The 19,848-nt window shown below is 42.4% G+C and overlaps 1 protein-coding gene across 1 annotated transcript in view; it reads right to left on the bottom strand.

Annotated features, from left to right (window-relative positions):
• LOC137285336 (uncharacterized) overlaps nucleotides 1-19,848 on the bottom strand; it is a 135,010-nt gene that overhangs the window by 38,029 nt on the left and 77,133 nt on the right. The window contains exons 35-53 of the mRNA XM_067817701.1: nucleotides 19,329-19,462; nucleotides 18,180-18,395; nucleotides 17,762-17,995; nucleotides 17,222-17,352; nucleotides 15,608-15,801; nucleotides 14,756-14,883; nucleotides 14,545-14,661; nucleotides 13,662-13,802; nucleotides 13,343-13,493; nucleotides 12,909-13,133; nucleotides 8,745-9,004; nucleotides 7,388-7,525; nucleotides 5,709-5,804; nucleotides 5,336-5,521; nucleotides 4,880-5,108; nucleotides 4,283-4,385; nucleotides 3,198-3,285; nucleotides 2,889-3,047; nucleotides 1,866-2,021 (exon numbers count right to left, since the gene is read on the bottom strand). Of these exons, the coding sequence (XP_067673802.1) occupies nucleotides 1,866-2,021; nucleotides 2,889-3,047; nucleotides 3,198-3,285; nucleotides 4,283-4,385; nucleotides 4,880-5,108; nucleotides 5,336-5,521; nucleotides 5,709-5,804; nucleotides 7,388-7,525; nucleotides 8,745-9,004; nucleotides 12,909-13,133; nucleotides 13,343-13,493; nucleotides 13,662-13,802; nucleotides 14,545-14,661; nucleotides 14,756-14,883; nucleotides 15,608-15,801; nucleotides 17,222-17,352; nucleotides 17,762-17,995; nucleotides 18,180-18,395; nucleotides 19,329-19,462 (3,086 nt within the window). The remainder of the gene's footprint in view (nucleotides 1-1,865; nucleotides 2,022-2,888; nucleotides 3,048-3,197; nucleotides 3,286-4,282; nucleotides 4,386-4,879; nucleotides 5,109-5,335; nucleotides 5,522-5,708; nucleotides 5,805-7,387; nucleotides 7,526-8,744; nucleotides 9,005-12,908; nucleotides 13,134-13,342; nucleotides 13,494-13,661; nucleotides 13,803-14,544; nucleotides 14,662-14,755; nucleotides 14,884-15,607; nucleotides 15,802-17,221; nucleotides 17,353-17,761; nucleotides 17,996-18,179; nucleotides 18,396-19,328; nucleotides 19,463-19,848) is intronic.

Genomic DNA, 19,848 nt, shown 5'->3' with positions numbered 1-19,848 from the left:
ACACCCTATCCAATCCAAAATAACCAAAAAACCCGTGTTCTTAATCATTAGATGCGCGGGGTAATCAGGTAGCAATGGAGTAATTAAGGAGTAATGGTATCAATTAGAAAGCAATGGAGTAATTAAGGAGTAATGGTATCAATTAGATAGCAATGGAGTAATTAACCCAATTTCACTTTCACACAGACCAATTCGTCGTAATTAATGATGGCAGTTGTCCCATTTCTGGCAGTGGATTACAACACCTGCCTAATTACGTTACCGGAGACTGCCAGTTTTGAGATCTTACTGCCCAAATACTACTATGTGAAAATATACAGACAGCCTTACAAGACACAAGCAATGTTATTGCACGACTACAACAGCTCTTGTCATGTTAACTCTGTTTGTGAAGTACGTGTTAGAGACATAATTGACTAAGATATGTTTCCAAATTAACATTGACACACACACATTCATGCATACTCATAGTCGCTGGCATTCTGCATTAAAAAGGCTTAATGTCGGCGGTTCAAAACATAGAATAAGTATTCAAGAATTATTTTACCCATTACTTCAAGATCAGCATGGTTCTGCATTGGTTACTTCATGGAACGACATCCACGTACTGTAGAACCTAGCTTGTCCACTTTAGCAATAAGCAAAATTTCGTTCACTCGTATATCTTATATCGCATTTCTCCCACGTTCGTATCGCATACATTTAACATAAAATAACAGCACTTTGCGCCCTTCTAATAGTTTCCTCAAACACGGATATTCATCCATTTGGGCAGAGGGTATTGGTTTTCATATTTTCAGTCTATCCGGGTGTTTCCTCATTCTGGGTTAACCACTTACATGGAAAGCAGTTGACATGAAGTGTATCAACTGTATAAGTGATAGGTAACTCCCAGTAGAGTGTTTCATGTGGTGTGGGTGACGACTGTGATACAAGATTTTAGAATACATTATAATGTACTTGCTTATGATGGTGTCATAGTAGAACGAGACAGGTTGTGTTACAACGCCATCAAATCATTCAGGCTGCAGTTGCTTTGAAAACGTATGAAAGGGCGTCCAATCACACAATCATCACATAAAAGGAGTCCAAGGTAAGCTTTTTCAGTCCGGGGTCACTTTTACAGAGCTAGGATGCCATTGAGAAAACATCAGAGCAGGGGCAACATACCTGTACTAGGACGAGTTAGGGCCGCGAGTTCTAATGACGCCAAAAGGCAATGGTAGAATTAGTTGGGGACATCACTTCAATACGGATTCTCTTTCTTATGACGACCCCAAGACATCGACTGTGTTTCGTTATTCATGGTATTGATTAAAATTAGATTTTATGACTGCCTTACTCAATTTGGAATGCGTCACTAACTTCGTCATCCGTAAATACATAGCTCAGTGTCGGTGGTGTAACTTCCGACTTGCATATAACTGTGGCCCGTTATATCAATGCCCCACACAATGTATTTCCCTGCCTCTTTTGATATGCCGCTGGCAGTGATTAGATCGAAGATGTACTCCACTTTTATTAATTTGTCCCAAATATCCCCAACAAAGAACTGATTTTTTTCCAGATCATCTGACTCAGCCACCAACAACTGAAACCTTCACCCGACTGACGTCATTGAACAATATCCATATTTTAGAATCATCGAGTAAGTACGTTTCACAAATTCGCCATATAGGGAATGAGTAAATTTATAACATTACTTGATACTAAGCTATAATTGTACTCAGCATCCATGTATAATGGGGTACAATTAAGGCCAAGATCACGCCCCACCATTATGCCAATTAGCATTTAGAGCATGTCTGTATGTCTACAGCTATATTCTACACTGCACAGGACTTTCTAAAATACACTTTACTCACTAAAACATTTGGAAGCACTGTCTGTTCCCGCCACTCTGGTTCTCTTGAGCAGAGGACATGGGTAGCAGAACGCCTGGCCCTCCTTCTCCTGGTAGTAGTCACGTGGACATGGGCTGCAACTGCTGCCTTTGAAGTACTGACCAGCTGGACATTTGTCTGGAAAAAATCACTTTCCTATACCAGGGGACATTTCAGACGTCGAGGCCAATGTGTCAACAAAAGGAAGTGCAGGCCAGATTCAGTTTCTGGAATTCCTTTGTGACACCATATAACCTTTCACACAGGGCAGCTGGACAAGATGTAGGCATCAATCGCCACCAGGGATCCAGTTCCAAGCTCATATATCATTATGAGTCGAAATAACTATTCATTTTGTCAAACTATAGATGGGCACTTTCTTCGAGTTCATTTCAAATGCGGGTATATCGTTGATTTGACATCACTTAGTGATCTCATAATTCCAGACCCTTATCTTGTGATGTTCCCACCTTAAGAAGTCAGTGAAGACAGCTAGTCGAAAGATTCAGAGAGACACTCCACAAATCGGTATGACATGAGGTGACTCACTCCACAAATCGGTATGACATGAGGTGACTCACTCCACAAATCGGTGTGATATGAGGTGACGCACTCCACAAATTCATATGACATGAGGGAAGATTTCTGCTTTCTAATAATAAACTTTCCATATTCGTCCAGCATTCTTACACAATGTAGTTCGGCCACTCCTTGTGGGAATTTTGACCTGGGTACTTTTAGGGAAGCAACATCAACTTAACCACATTTTAATTTAAAACATCTAATGGTATTTATCAGCGAATTAGAATAAAATACTAAAACATATTTGAACACTTTGTTCCTTATTGACAAAACCTTTTATTTATAATTGTTGTAGAAGGACAAAGTAAATTTCAATGGAATATTGTAAGCCCACGCATGCAGGTACGGTGTTTCATGAAACTTTGCAGAATGGAGAGTTGTACTAATTTATAAGTAGATCCTGTAGATAAGTAAGCTACGTACCGACACAACTACCCAGCGCTCTTGCACCAGGTCGGAGAGTGGTCTTTTCTCCACACGTCTTGCACGATGTCTGTGAGGATGCATCAGAGTAGGTGCCAATTGGACACAGCTCACACTGACCCAATGTGGAGTTGAGGAAGGACCCAGGGCCACAGGCAACTGAGAGATACAACAGGTAGTCAGTTCATTCCCTACCCACGTCCAGGAAGTAAATATCAGTTTTCTGTCAGATCATTTGTCAAACCAGATGGCATTGATACTGTCGACATGTAAAATATGATACTGTCGATATGCAAGACTGCTACTCACCACAGCTGCTGGTGCCGACTGCTTCATCACAGGATGTCTTCAGGACAACCACCACTTGGTCCTTCTGTAGCATACTCTGGCCGATATCCTGAAAAACACCACAGACATGTAGCCTATGACGGTCTGATCCTACTTTTGAATATCACAGCGTCATTGAAGGAGGACCTTGAGTAGCACAACAGTAATGTAACCTGTCGTGGATGACTGACCATCACACAATGTTAATGTAGAAAGGGTCAAGACCTTGAGAAACATAACAGTGATATAGCCAGTGGTGGATGGATCTATGCGTTGTTTAACACCAGGGTGGTGTAAAATGGTATATCACCTTTCCCATGCTGCACAACTCTAATGTAGCCATGGGCAGACAAGGGACAGAACTCTACTCATAATGTCGCCACGTTCAGACAAGGGACAGAATTCTACACATACTGTAGCCACATGTAGACAAGGGACATAACTTTACTCATGTAGTCACGTGTAGAAAAGGGACAGAACTCTACTCATGATGTAGTCACGTGCAGACAAGGGACAAAACTCTACTCATGCACTCACGTGTAGACAAGGAACAGAACTCTACTCATGTACTCACGTGTAGACAAGAGACAGAACTCTGCTCATAATGTAGTCACGTTCAGACAAGGGACAGAACTCTACTCATGTACTCACGTGTAGACAAGAGACAGAACTCTACTCATGTAGTCACGTGTAGACAAGGGACAAAACTCTACTCATGTAGTCACGTGTAGACAAGGGACAGAACTCTACTCATGTAGTCACGTGTAGACAAGGGACAGAACTCTACTCACGTGTAGACAAGGGACAAAACTCTGCTCCTAATGTAGTCACGTTCAGACAAGGGACAGAACTCTACTCATGTAGTCACGTGTAGACAAGGGACAGAACTCTACTCATGTAGTCACGTGTAGACAAGGGACAGAACTCTACTCACGTGTAGACAAGGGACAGAACTCTGCTCATGTAGAAATCTACTCAATGAGACCACTCGTACTGTGGACTGGTACTTCTTTACAAGCATATCTATCTTCATGAAATGCGTGAGTGTGTTTACCAAAACTACTAACCGTGAACACTGAATCACTCAGATCGTTACTCTCAATCGCTGTAATCTTGATAATCTCGGCCGGTGATAATGTTACGCTTTTGTCTTTCTTGGTTATCTTGCTCCTGTTAAAAATATATAGTTTCAATCTAAATGTACATTGTAGCTGCTTGTTAATAGTTGAATAGTTAGGATGAGCATGGCAGATTCTTGACTGGAGCCACGTACGTAAATGTTTCAAATTCATACAAGTAAATATCCATATACGTGTATAAAATATTTTATCAAGGTAGAATTCATAACACTGTTTTCTTCTCACCCAGGTTTTATCCAGGTGTCACTGACCAATATCTTATTAGCATCGTGACGTCATGAGCTTCATCCGCTAGTGTGTCTGGTTGATGCTTACCGTACTATTGATGTTTGTTTGCCTTAACTTTGAAGAGGAATAATACTTTACTTTTAGATGTGGTTTACTCTCCCTCATACATAAATGTTTCATAATTTGTGCTTACTCTCAGTATTTTCCTGGCTGCACGCCTACTCGTGAATAGGATCACATTTGCAGGTGCATTTTACTCCTTTGTAAGTAAATGTGATCATTCAAAATCTTACTCACCCAAGTTTTGTCAAGGTGGCACTGACAACTATTTTATTTGCCTCGCAACTCCCTTTAACTACCAGGTTTGTGCAGGCATCAACGCACAGCCCCGGCCAACGATCAGAGAGGGTATTCACAAACTTGCTTTTCAACTCTCTCAACAAGCGGGATTTCAAGAAGTCGATACACTTTAAAGTCATCTGGTAGATGAGGGTGAAGTCCACTGAATATTTCTGATCCGATGTGGCTGAAAATATTTCAAAATTAATACATTTATGGAGACATTTCACAAATAACAAGATATATACGAGTCACTGATGTTTGAGTATTACGCCTTGCTGATGTGATGCAAATGTCGTTACGAAGGCAGCTTGTTCGTCATGACAGACGTAAATATTTCTTGTGTGATAACGAAATTGTATATCGTATTATGTGTCAACCACTATCCCTCTCCACACCTCTGTGTAACCCTACCTCCACATGCAGGCGGTGTGTACAGCTCCAACGGATAGTCCAGATTATAAGACCCAAGTTTGCCACAACTAAGAATATTTGGCGTTGGGATGGAAGGGGCTTGGCCGGGGGGACAGAAGTCACGTACAGCAGTTGCTCCACAAGGTGTGGTCACCAAGAAGCCATCTGTGCTGCATGTGCTCGATCCTACACAAACAGAAAGGTACGCTTGCTGAACACTTCATGTTAGGAGTATTCGTACATTCGGGCAGGCTTTCCGTTCAGTTAATGCTAGACATCTTTCGGAAAAGGGAGCGAATATTGATCAAAGGTATTACCGTGTAAAGACTGATGGTAATTGTCGTAAACTGCCAGAAATGTTGAGGACATTTACCACGTATGTAGACAATGAATCTGCACAGCTCAACGTTTCCTTGGTCGTCAGTGGCAGCGTAAAGAATATCATACCTGCCTCGCATCATGAGCTCGTCTAGAACAAACACAAAAGCAGAGTCATGCAAGTATGATGAGTTGGTCTGGAACACATGGTCATGCATCCTTAGACGGATTGATCTAGAACAGGCAGTCAGTGAGTGAGTTTAGTTTTACGCCTCACTCAGCAATATTCCAGCTATACGGCGGTCGAGGGCATTACGGCGTGTTGCACGCTTCTTTGTAGCAGTGTCACCCGAGTCGATAACTGTACGTTTTATTTAATTTTAAAGATCGAGAAGCTCCATGTCGACTATATGACATGTAAACAAAATAGCGTCTGTCATTCGACTGTTTTAAAAGTAGTGAGACATATTCTGGCAAGCTTTAAACTGCAATAAGAATGGTTAACACTGTCTACGTTGAGTGTGCAAACGATACAGTGTATACAATAAAACAGTGGAAGTCGGTACAATAATGTCTTCATAGTGATCGAACGGTTTCCGAAATCCGTGGACTGCTCGCGTCATATTATGACGCCATTACATTGCGAGCGATACATGTTCTCGGCGGAGAGTTTGGCAGTTACCGTGGCAGCGGGTAATGTGTGTTGTCGCTGTCATCGGCAGGGTGACACAGAAATTTATTTAAGTCTCATTGACCACTGAAATCAAAGTATTTTAAAGGAAGGTAAGATAGATCATGCATTCATCATGGAAGAAACACGCCGTCAGGCATACTTAGATGAGTTTAAAAAACCGACACACCGTCATGCATCATAACTTCTTTCAGAACAGACACATCGGTGACTTCATCCAGAACGGATGCATCATTATGCATGCATCATTAGTTCATCTGGACAGACACATCGTCATGCATCATTAGTTCATCTGGACAGACACATCGTCATGCATACATCATGGATTCATACAGACAGACACATCACCACGCATACTTAGATGGGCTCATCTGGCAGACACATCAAGCATGCATCATGAATTCTTCCAAACCAGACACACCATCGGGCATACTGAGTTGAGTTCATCCAGAACAAACACATGCTTGCTTAGATGATTTCATCTGAACTGACACATCCTCGTGCATGCATCGTGAGTTCTTCTGGGACAGACATATCGTCATGCAGATTTTGATGATTTCATTGAGAACATACACATTGCCATGCATGCATCATGGGGTCATCTGGCATAGAGACATGACAATCACAACTATATAATACTGAAGCAGGACATTAAGGCAACAGTACAAAGTACATATCAAGTTGCCCCACCCATGGTGGAACTGTTTAACAAGAGTAACATTATTTGTAAAGTGCATAAGCATTCCATTGATTTTGTCCACCTGTCTAGCAAGATGAGCCAGCAACGGAAGTTATAATATGAACAACGATAGTAATCCAATACATAGCTGTTATAAGCAGGTGCGACCAACAGATAATAGGAGCCAGCGCGAATGTGGTTCCTAAATACTCATATCTATATTATCACTGTCCGATGTAGAGTGTATCGTGAGAGATACAGACTAGTGGCTAAACAACCCCATATAAGATAGAGGTAATGTCAGTGAACACCTTAACAGCCGCAAGTGACAACAGTGTGGAACAGTTGTAAACGTGTTAGTCACCTGTGAATGTGCTGGATACAGTTGCCTTACTGCCCGTAGAGGGCGCTGTGTAGACGGCAATGGTCTCCACCACGCGGGTACTGGCGTTATATAGGACGTCAGTAGCTGGACAGTTCGTCAGAACTGGTTTCTTCTTGTCTGTGGAAGATACAAAACTGGGTCATTGTCTAACAGTGCCACAATCAACATTTCAAAGAGATGCCTTTGAAACGTATCAAAACAATAATAAACGTAGCGTAATCATACATGTTAGGTGCCACTAAGCCCTAGATGACACAACCAGTGGGTCATCTCCTGTCACACATTTGCCGATTCGAATGCACATATAATTGTCTGATAGTGTGTCTCGTGTTTTGATGACACACCTCAACATAAGAATGAAGATTTTCATGGATATCAACTTCTTTAATATGAGAACACAACGTTTCGGAGTTAATGCTTACTCCTTCATCAGGTAAATGAGAAGGGAGATACAGAGCTATATTTATATGTACAGGTAAACAATAACAAAGTAACAAGTGGAATGAGTTAACAAAAGCTGGAAGCCAGTGTAAACAAGCACTGATAGGGAGCCGACAGTTACGATGACAATGATGGAAGCCAATGGTAAGATCATGTTTACATAACACAGATGGGGATTAAGGATTAAATATAGCTCTGTACTCCCTCCTCATTCACCTGATGAAGGAGTAAGCATTAACTCCGAAACGTTGTGTTCTCATAATAAAGAAGTTGATATCCATGAAAATCTTCATTCTTATGTATTTCACTTCTAAACGCCCTTCAAAGACGTGACACCTCAACATGTCACATGTCACATGTCACATGTCAAATTGGCGAGTTACATTAATATCACGTTTTGTGGTGATACTATATACTTATTTCTCGCACCGCAAAAGCTACAACACTCTTGTAACTGTCTTTTTCTATTTTTTGGTAGCTGGTATTTCTCAGACGATATAATCCATGTTGTCGTTCTTTCTTTTGTATTCTTCGGACAAAACAACTTATGAGTATTTCCACATAAAAGTGTTTCTGTCTTGTGTTAGACATCATTCTCATACATGCGTGATTATGAACGAGCAACACGTCTCAAATGTGCAGTGTCTGCAGTGTGTGCCGTCCTATCACAAAGTGTGTAGTGTTTAATGTACTGAGCAACAAACTCAGTTGTTTCATTATTGTGCAAATGTAATCTGATCGAAAACGCGGAGGACGTTAATATTATTGGGACAGTAAAACACATTTATGCAAATTATGTGCACAAAGAATATCCTTAAAATTTTGTTAATGCAGTTATATCACTGGATAAGTAGCGCCACTAAATCAATTTACTTTTTGTCAGGTAATTTCTAACCTGGTTGCCCAGTACAGTTTTCAGCCATGATACGTCCCGCCTCGCACAGTTTTACACCCGGACCAGCTTTGCTTGGAACGTAGATTCTACTTCCGCCCGCCATCTTGTAGGGACTCCACCCAAGGGCAAGGTCACCAGGAGGCTGGTAGTTCAAGTTCCCCAAAACATTTGACACATCAGTGTGGGTTAGGATGCCTCTCCACACTGTCAGTCGGGCGATGTAACCTTTGAAGGCGGGGTCGAACCACACGATCTTCAGACTGAAACATTTAACTTTGCATTTGTACTTACAAGGGTGGATAGAATGATACACGGGCTATAGAAGGTAGAAGCCAGCCAGCTAGCCAGCCACCCACACACTCACAGACTCTCTCTCTCTCTCTCTCTCTCTCTCTCTCTCTCTCTCTCTCTCTCTCTCTCTCTCTCTCTCTCTCACACACACACACACACACACACAAACAATTCATGCAACACACTGAACATTGTTTTGTTTGTTTTCTGTCGTGTTACTTACGATGAGTGCTTGAGCATGTTCATAAGCCAAGGATCTCGGAAAATAAATGCATTTTGATATACAGTATTGAAATCTCAGGAAGGTCAGAATCGCATTTACATACGCATGCACAACTTCTCTTAATCAAGTTAGGTGTGTGTAGATCTGCAACTCGTGTAATACGCTGCTTGCTTCAAAAACAAACAATCCCGACCAATTCCAGGTTCCACTCGAGAACACCACAGAACATGAGACCATGTGCCCACTTCGAGTACACAGCAATAATGTAATATTCATGATGCACTGTGAATGTTGAGAGGAAACCTCTGTCTTTATGTTCCCAAGAGCAGTTGAAATTTTTACGCCCCCAAATCGGGCATCTCTTTTCCGCCAATAGTTCAGTGTGACCAGTGGCCATATTGGCACTCTCTCCGTAACCATCCAGCACAAAAAGCTTAAAGCTTACAGGGTGGCTGGATTGTCGTGAGAAGGGGCAGTTGGGAAAGCCCTTAGCGTATAAGTCAGGATAAGTATTAAATATAATTTTTTATCAGAAATATTTCATATCTTTCCTTATTCTGACCCATACGTATTGCACGCATTGCTTCAAGCCGACAAGCAGGTGGTGTGTTAGCCATCTGGATATCTGTGACTCTGATCGATCCTAGTCTTCTTCGTTCTTCTGATCCTGCTGCTGGGAAATTTAACTGAACTAAACTTCTCGAACTGAATAAGAGAACTAAATCATGTGATTTTGTGGATTTTGAAGACAAGTTAAGAATTCCTGATTCTTCCTACCTGAAACAATCCATACGTTAAGAAAGGGGCTACTTTAAAAAAACTGAACTGCATTTCTCATGCACTGATTTATCTAGTAAGACCGGGTAGCATAAACTGTCTTCTGTTTGTTATGGGACAGTAACTTTACGTAATTAGGGGTGAGTTATCGACTGCCTGGAACTGCCAACTGCTGAGCAACTATGAGAGTGCCGAACTGGCAAATACCGGATACATCTTCAGTGGCGATGTCTCTGAAATACTTGTTGGTGAAGACAGTCTCTGATCTCCAAAAGCAGCCTTCCATGATGGAAGATACGGAGCAGTCGCCGTGTAGAACTAAGGTTGACGCTAACGCTCTTACTTCACGTGGATTGGAGGCTCTAGGTGGATCCAACTTTGTACGCCCGAAGGATGATTGCTCTTATCCAGAAGGAGATTGTAGTTCTGGATCACTGGAGTGATAATGGGATGAACAGACGCTTCCACTTTCTTCTTCTCGTAGCAGTTCTGTTAACGTAGATCTTCACTGCCCAGGACAAAATGATGCGTTCTGTGCGTCGTAGGGTAACAATAATGTGGAACTGCCTGTCCAGTTGACCTGGTAGTTGATTCTTTGCTGTGAAGTCCCATAGAGGATAGAACTACTGGATGATTCCCTGGATGAACCTCGTTCGACCACAGTCTAAAAAGTCTGTCTCTGACATTCTAGTGACTGTAGCTAGTCCGAGTAGGAAGTGTATTTTCAAGAGTATGTGAGTTAGCAACTCAAAACTGTTATGCAGCAGAGGCTCATAATCACTAATCAGGTGTTGCAGAACCACATGAAGATCCTACGCTGGAGCTTTAAACTTGTTCTGCTTTGTTCTGCTGATCTTCAAGTTTAATCAATCTCATAAAAGCGACGATTTCGGGAACTTCCATGTCCGTAGTTAGAACCGAACTAATAGCCGCCAGGGAGGTAGAGTTTAGTAGCTCTCATGTTACATAAGTATTCCAAAGGGTGTCAGGCTTTAACGACTGAGCGTCTGTGCTGAGGTGATGGATTTAGCTGTTGCAGTAGAGTACCGTTGTCTGGTCAGACACTACATAAAACGATCCATACGTATAACTGAAATCCTTGTTGATTGGCACGAGGCCGTCTTGAGTGCGGATGTATTAGCAGAGTAGGCCAATCTGGTAGTTAAATCATTGGCTCACCTTGGTGGTTTTTACGCTCTTCTCGAAGGTCAGCTGGGCGTGACCAAAAGCAATCAGAGGACTTTGGTCTCAGCAATCTTGTGCAGAACCTTTGGTAGTAGAATCGGTGGTAGAAAGGCATTTGCGTCTAACTCTTTTCACAGAATGGCTAGGGCCTTGAGAGACAAGGTTAGGGGTTTCGGGACCGTTTGGTAGCTTTAATAGGCAGAATAGTCATGGGGTCTATATAATTCTCTTGCATAATGAGGAGTCTCCGTGGCGACGAGATAAGGAGTCAACCAGCAATCCAGGCTAGGCGTTCCACGTCCCTGTAAATTGAACAATTCAGAGCAAATTATCGTCGGAAACCGATGCCTCTGCATGAACTGACCTGCTGGTGAGAGACGGAGTAGGAGTCGACTGATTAATAGGTTTGTCCAAACACATATTCAGCTGCTGTTTTTGAATAGCCAACATAACGTGTTGAGTGATATTTGCGATGAAGTTTGATTGTGATTGACTGAACGCCCATGGGTTCCTCCCTGGGTTCACGAATGCTGAGTTATGTTGGTTCAAGGTCATAGATGGGTTCGCTGAGATAAACATGATTCCATCGACGTTCGGGAATGGGGTAGCTTTATGCGTAGGAGGGTTCGCTGATACCTGCAAGGCTATAAACATCCTGGTAGAAGACCAAGCTGACGGTTTGACGAAGAAAGCTTACAGTTGCTTCTCGGGTGGGTTTAGAGTGGTGTAGAGTTAAAGGTCCCACGTAGGTAGTAGGAACCTTGGTTCCCGAAGGTCGGAAGAGTAGACTAATGCGGCTGCTGTGAATGGCTGAGGAACGTAGTTCCCAATCCGGCTGAGGTCGTTAAGGTAGGTGTCTGCGTTGCCTTTCTCACATTGACCTTGAGTTTGAGAAGGGTGTAAGAAGGAGAGGTCATCAACTTCATCAGATATCATGAAGACCTTTATAAAGGTGTCAGTATCTTCTTAGAGTAGACTTAGACGATGATTCTGACGACGACCTCTTCTTGGACGTCTTCTTCTGTTTGACAAGCGTTTGGAAACCATAACCTGCCTCAGGAGCTATTCCCGTGGGGTGGACTGCAACACCGCCTCAATATTAGAGGCTGGACAATTTTCTGTGAGCAACTCCAAATGAGTAAATTATCTCGTCACCCGAGGATAATAACCTTGTTAACTAACCTTCAATAAACTATATATTACTCTTGTCTGACGAGGCACTAGCACTGTCACGTTTCTTCTTATCATCTTTTTGCGCTAACAAGATAATCTACTTTTATCAAATAAACATTCAGATAAATGTCCACAGTATGCACATCGTGAAGTAATATGATATGACGTAGAGTGTGTTGTTCGTGCGTCCCTAAGAAGAAGAAAAAAATGTGGATCTTGGCCTAAAGATAGGTAGGTATTAAGCCATAGAAGAGACCCGAGGCGAGAGCCCATTTGTCTAGTTGGGCGATGACAGAGAGAGTAACAGTCAGGCCGCTGGTCTCGTGGAACTCGTGGCGAGAAGGAGGCACGATGCCCTGATTGGGTGAGTAAAAGTTTGACTGTTCATGGGAACATGGGGACAGAGGTTACCACTCATCCTTCGGACGAAAAGGAGATAAAGCAAAAGGTATGAGTCAGATAAAGCAAAATTAACGTACATTCTGAGAATTCAACATATATCTTAGACAACGTACCTGTTGCTGTCAGTGAGGTTAACGTCTATATCTCCTGATGTGACTTTGATTCCGTTAATAAATACATTGATCGACCCATTTTTTGTCCACGTGGCTGCAACATGATCCCATTGACCCTTGACTGTCTCTAGATCTGCTTTTTCTAGCGTCATGTTGACCACTTTTCCAGCGGCAGAAAAGTGGACCCGGTCATGGAACTGCTCGAAATACTTTTCACTGCGATCTCTGCAAGAGAGTTTTCATATTAAGCAGCATTACTTAAGCTTGAAAGAGATGCCTCCAGAGGCACCATATGACGACGTTTTTAACAGCATCATGATCACAAGTGGTTTTAAGAACTATCCTACTCAGTTCTCGTAGCCATCAAATTATTTTCTACATTCGTATCCACTGCGTAACGACTGATGTAGTAGCAAGAGATGTGGATGGCTTACAGGTTGGATATGACGACTGATCTGCCGGAGTTGAGGTAGCCGATCCAGAACATGATGGACAAGTCGCCTGTAAGCTGGAACGGGCTGTGCGACTGGACAAACTGAGATCCGAATCGATTGTCCAAGTACAGGTCAAAGTCTGGAGACGTATCTGTAACATGATTACCAATTTGGAATTAATCAATTGTCACTTGTGACCATGACACACAGTATTAACCCTTTTCGATGTACTAAACATCTTCAAATGTATTCACATAAGATACGTAAAGAATAATGGAATGAAATCATCTTGGGTTTTGTCTCCCTTGGAAAGATTTACCTTTACACGACGTCCCCGAGAGAATGTTTGGAGGTTTGCAAAGGCAGAAGGTCTCGCGTCCCTCGCTTAGACAGGTCGTTCCAGATGGACACTTGTTGCGGCAAACATCGTCCTTCGTCTGGCAAGTATCACCGCTGAATCCTGAATACAGAGTCAGAGAGCGTACAGGATTCTCAAACATATACCGGGTGGGATATATTTCTGGTGGATAGCAGCAAATGCACATATACGTGCACTGATATGTTCAGGTGAAAGAGAAGGTGCCAAAAGGTGATAACAAAATTGATAGATAACAATATTGGTCATTTGTTAGATGCTATAATCAACACACTTGAGCATGCTCAGAGCGCAGGGGGGAGAGAGATAGAGTCAGTTACATAGAGAGAGGAAAAAATAGGTCCACGGTTCTGATGTGAAAACTGTCAGAGAATCACAGTCTTTGATGTGACTGGCAATGAATTCCATCGTCTTGGGGTTCCATGAAAGCTATGTAGCAAAGTCGGAAAGTTGGGACATTAAGCAGGAGCTGGTTCTGGCTGAAGTGAATACAGTGATCAAGTGAGTGGGGTAAGATGCGGCTCGGTTGTGGAGGCGTGTGCACAAAGAGTTGTCAATGTGGTGGTAAAGACGGAGCGATGTTGAAGCCAGAGAGGGATTTATGCAGCCAGCAGGGAGGGACAGTGGTAAAAGAAAGTGTGCTATTAGGATTCTAATCATACTGACAGAGGTGTAGCTGGTGTCCGAGGGTGAGTGTAGATCTGTGTGTTTTCATCTTGGAAGACATAGATGTAGAGGTGCACAGGATGCGTCCGGTGTTAAAGCCATTTGATTACATCTTGGGGATTCAGACACAGATGAGAGAGTCACGTGTTCAGAAACCTACCTTGTGGGCAGTCACAGGTGTGGCCCATTGGCTGGACGAGAGAACAGTTGCCACCATTGTTACACACGTTGGCAGAACATGTATCCGTGATCAGCTCACAGGATACCCCACTGTATACTAGAGAAGAGAAACATAAAGTTTAAGTATACATGCTAGAAGAAGCACAAGGTTGAAAGACGAAAGGAAGGGTAATACGTCAAACTGTACTTACATGATGTACAGTTGCATGTTGCAGATCCCCCTGACTGCTGACATGTACCCTGAGTAGTACACGGCTTGACAAGATCACACACCCTGGGGGACGATTCACACAGGCGCCCCTGGGTTCCCCTCTGGCAACTGAAGTCAATAGCTCGGCGTTGGAACAATTGGATAGATCGTGTTGAGCTCATCAAGTTAATAGGATTCACCAAGTTTACATTTATCCGCAACATAGATTAATAAATGTGATTCTTTCATTGACTGACTGGTGTTTCATGCTATTTCATCTCATCTTAGCTATATTTGTCTCACCTTCTTCTACAGTTTCTCCAATGCTTTACCTAGGCTGTAACAATGTGGTCCTCTTGTCAATGTCATTGTCTGGGGTTATATATACTTTACATATTTGTATTTGTCTAAAACATCTTTAGTCCCGAATTGTCACCTAACATTCGTCCTACTTGAGATTTTCTTTTTTTTTTCGTACTTCTGACATAACCAAGCATCGACTTGTTCAGCTGCGTGCAGGAACACATTTCATGTGGACATGCACGCGTTACTTGCTTTGACTGCGTTAGTTGTTAGTTGTATGTACTGACTGTCCTCGACATTTAACACCAGCGCAGACAATAAGAGGTGTTTAAAGCATCAGAGTAAGTTTACAGGAGAAATCAATCCAAGTAGCTCCTTGTGCTTCTTTCTTTTCTGCAGATTATATCCTATTCATTTATTAGACAAATAACTATTTATGCATTCCCCCGATACACACAAATAGTGTATGTCTAAGTTTGCGGATGGGTGAGTATCTTTTTAATCACAGTGACCATAGTGACCAGCACTCTCGTACTGCACCAATACGCACCTGCAGAAGTAGTCTTCAAACACAGAGTAGCACGTGCCGTCATTCTGACACGTGATGCCGGAGCACGTTTTGGCTATATTCTGGCAGTTCTTGCCCTCCCAGCCAGGTGTACAGTTGCAGGAATAGTCGGCCAGCAGGTCCACACAGGTGCCGCCATGCATACACGGCAAGGAGTCGCACTCGTTGATTAGCTCCTGGGCAACAAGACTCGGCACTTTATAAAATATGTTTGTGGGAAGGGAAAACACGCTATCAAACATTATTACCGACGAAAAGAATATGATCGATGAAAACCTTTCACTAACAAGCAGGAAGTCTTACGATTTGTGTTACTAACGAATTATGCATCAAAGTATAACATTCAGTGACACGGAATAATGGACTTGTACCACATCCGATCAACACATATTATATTAAAACTCCGCCTCTGTGATGATGCAATGGAAATATCGTGTGGCGGTCGTGTATCAGTTTTGTGACGTCACGATGTCTTGGGATCGCAAGAAATTTGAAATTCAAATATTGAAATGCTGGATGGATACGGGTGAATTCAAGAACAACTTAGATTTGGCCCTTAGCTAACGTTTTGGCGACATTAAAGCCAGGCTAGTTATTGGAAATGAAGACACATGAGAACTAAAAGAAGAAGAGCAAACTGTTTATGGGAATCCATCTACCAGATTGGAAACAATTCCCCAGGACGGAATATCATTCAAGGAAAAGTTAGATGGCCGAATTCCAAAACAAACTAAGACAGGCAATGCATGGTACGTAGAAACATTCAAATAATGTCGAAAGTGGCAATATGTTAGAAATGAAACGCGGAAGAGGCAACTAGGTGAGAAATTAATCCAAGAGGGGTCAAACACATTACAATCTGTGTTACACTCAAGAAACCCTGTGTGGGTGGCTCACAAGTTAAAGACCCTATAACTGACAATTTGATGTATCTGCGCGTTCCAGTGAGTATTAGGACAATAACTGCTGAGAAAGGAGACAGGAAGATAATTATCGAGATATAACGTTTATCGAATCCCGTCATTTGTGTTTTATGTACAAGGCAACGTTTTATCTCATTCATTACAAACATAATGTGAAGTTTTGTGTTTACGTTTAATATGATACCTACAGAAATATTGCATGAGAATTTGCATTAAAAATAACGTGTGTTTTTAGCTAATTTTCTATACTCTTGAATAAGGGCGGATGAAACGAAATGTATATATTTATTTATGTCATTTATTACCTTCAGTGCGCAAACTCACATCATAGTTTGATAGCCCAATAAATCTGAATATAGTCCTTATCGTACATTTTGGGAGAATATAATAACATGTAATCATGGATCCGCCCGTGGTTCTTCGAATTACATACTCTTTCCAACTATGTTGAAAATAGCATGTTGATGGTTTCTTAGTTTCAGTCAATCAAGGGCTAACATACTCTGACATGTACATGGTGCGTGTCTAACTACTCCCCGTCACATAGAGGTACATTATTCGATATAGTACAATCTTAAACAGGCATTTTCATTGGCTGAAAGTACCATGATGTTGAACTAACTGAAATCGGCGATGTCTAGTTTCAAGATCTGTTGAGCAGTCCTATACTTACCGTGCAATTTTTACCTGTGTAACCCGGCTTACACTCACACCTGTAGTCCTGGTTCAGATCCACACATCGTTCTGTCTTGTCTGTGGGACATTGGTTTTTGCAGTCCACTATGTCAGCCGTACAAGTAGGGCCTGAAACCAGGTAGAAGAATTGTGCATCCAGCACGCACAAACAAAGTACAGTCAGAAATTATATCCGATGTGTTCTGAGGGAAAACATACTTGCTTGCGTCTTCACCACTTTTTTCATTGCCTGCTTAAACATCACATTGGTCTATTCACAATTGATCGTCCTCCCCTGCTTTGTAATAAGGCCGTTAGGCACCTGGTGATACATCTCGCCAAATCCAAGTTGCATAAACTGATGCTCACGGTGTCAGTCACTGGATTGAATGGACCATATTCGATTACTTACAGACCTCAGTAATATGGGTGAAATAGTGCCGTGTCAAACAACAAATAAACAGAGGGAGCAATCATGATTCTATTCCCAGCCACCGCAGTTTGAGTGTACACTACGTCATCTACTCTCCCGGTTTACCTGTCCATCCATCGTCACACTGGCAGGAGAACGTCGTCACTCTGTCTACACAGGTCCCATGCACGCACGGTTTGCTGGCACAGTCGTCGATGTTGTGTTGACACAGAGATCCTTCATAGCCGGACTTGCACACACAACGGTAGCCGCCCGTCAGTTTGTCACATCGCTCAGTGTTGTTGGTGTTGCATGGGGAAGGGGAACAGAAGTCCTTCTCGGTACACTCGCCGTTGGGAGCTGGGGAAATAACAATCAGATATGACACATCCTTCAACAATCAGAATCAGATGGGTCATGCGTTAAAAGGAGTGACTCATACCACAGATTGAGAGGACCTGAGACATCCTCACCCTTTTACCGTAAACCTATAGCCTATGTGTTTCCGAAGAAATGTTAAACAACAATTCCTGTCTGAGCTTACCTTTCTCAAAGGGATTCTCGCAGATGCAGTCGGCAGTGATGTTGTCGTAGTTGCTGATACAGAGTCCGTTATTGCAGCGCCCAGATGTACACAGGACTGCCTCATTGTGACAGTGGTCGTCTCCGAAGCCGGGTTTGCACGTACAGGAGTACGAGTTGGCGCCATTGACACAAGTCCCGCCATACAGACAGCCACTCGGGTTCTCCTTACATTCGTCTGTTGGGAGACAGGGAGTAATCTATCCGATTACGTATGCCACTACAGTCAGTGTGCTACAACAATTACAGCAATTACAACAGTTGCAACAAAACCAAATTATAGCTGACATGTGGGAGATATTTGTATGTTTAATGCATCTGTGATAACAATAATATCGAAAGCAGATTTCTACCTTGATATGTTCTAACATATTTCCGTTGTTGTTAATTCCGGTGGAGAGGTGGGTAGATTTAGCATTGTATGACAGTGGGGACACCCGACCTTGGAAAATCACTACTTGATAGTGGTTCATCAATACATGCTCAGTATATGCTCACAACATGATTTATGTAATCGACTATGCTCTTGGCAGGGATTACTTATGGACTCGGAAAAGGCCCTTCGTTTTCATTGGCATATGGCTGTCTCACAGTGAATGCCCAATATATTCCTAGCTACTATACTGTCAAAACAAGACTCACACATGGCAATCACAGTTTCTGTAGTCATGTAACGACAAGGCTCATGTATAACAACTTCACCGTTAATATACATGTTCAGGTAACGACATTGTCAAGACACAACATACCCTCGTTTGTTTCACGGTTATCACGGATATTCATGTAACGACATTGTTTACACAAGACCCACTTTGCCAGGTTCACAGTTAACATCGATGTTCTTGTAACGCTATTGTTTACACAAAATCCACTTTGCCAGCTTCACAGTTCACATCGATACTCTTGTAACGACATTGTCTAAACAAGACACAGGTATAACAACCTCACCGGTAACACCTACATTCATGTCACGACACCAGATTCATTTATGGCAGCCTCACACTTAACACCGATACACATGTAACGACACTCTCTTCACAAGACTCACCTATGGACAACGTCACCGTAAACATTTATATTCATGTAACGACACTGTCTGGACACAACGTACCCACTTCCGTCTCACAGTTCACCCCCGTGAAGCCAGGGCGACAGGTACACTGATACCGAGCGTCCCCCCAGGAGTTGCAGGTGCCGCCGTTCTTGCAGGGCTCAGGATTGCATCGATCGTTGTCACGATCACATCTAGAACAGAATTATTATTAAAATATAACAGACATTTCCTAAAGTTTCCTCTCAGCATTAAAATGGTTTCTGCATCGATAATGCATTTGATATCGTATTCAGAAATAAGTATGACACAGGTGAAGAAATATGTAAAAAATATATATTTCTTTTTACTTGAAGCCACGGATTACTCGCTTTTGGAATAGGGGGCAGGCGTATGCAAGTGATATATAAACCTCTTGAATACGTTGTCATCAGTGGTGGGGAAATACGAGGCAGAGTGATTACCGCTCCATTGCTGAGAGGTTTGCTTTAAAAAATACATCCACAGACAAGTGGGCTACGACTTCAGTTCACAGAACTTTCAGTCAAGTGTACTGCTCGAAGGGCTGTTCTATTCTTGC

This window comes from Haliotis asinina, chromosome 5 (assembly GCF_037392515.1).
Source record: "Haliotis asinina isolate JCU_RB_2024 chromosome 5, JCU_Hal_asi_v2, whole genome shotgun sequence".
Classification (NCBI taxonomy): Eukaryota; Metazoa; Mollusca; class Gastropoda; order Lepetellida; family Haliotidae; genus Haliotis; species Haliotis asinina.
The sequence above is the reverse complement of the archived record's forward strand: the minus strand, read 5'-3'. Positions and strand labels throughout refer to the sequence as shown.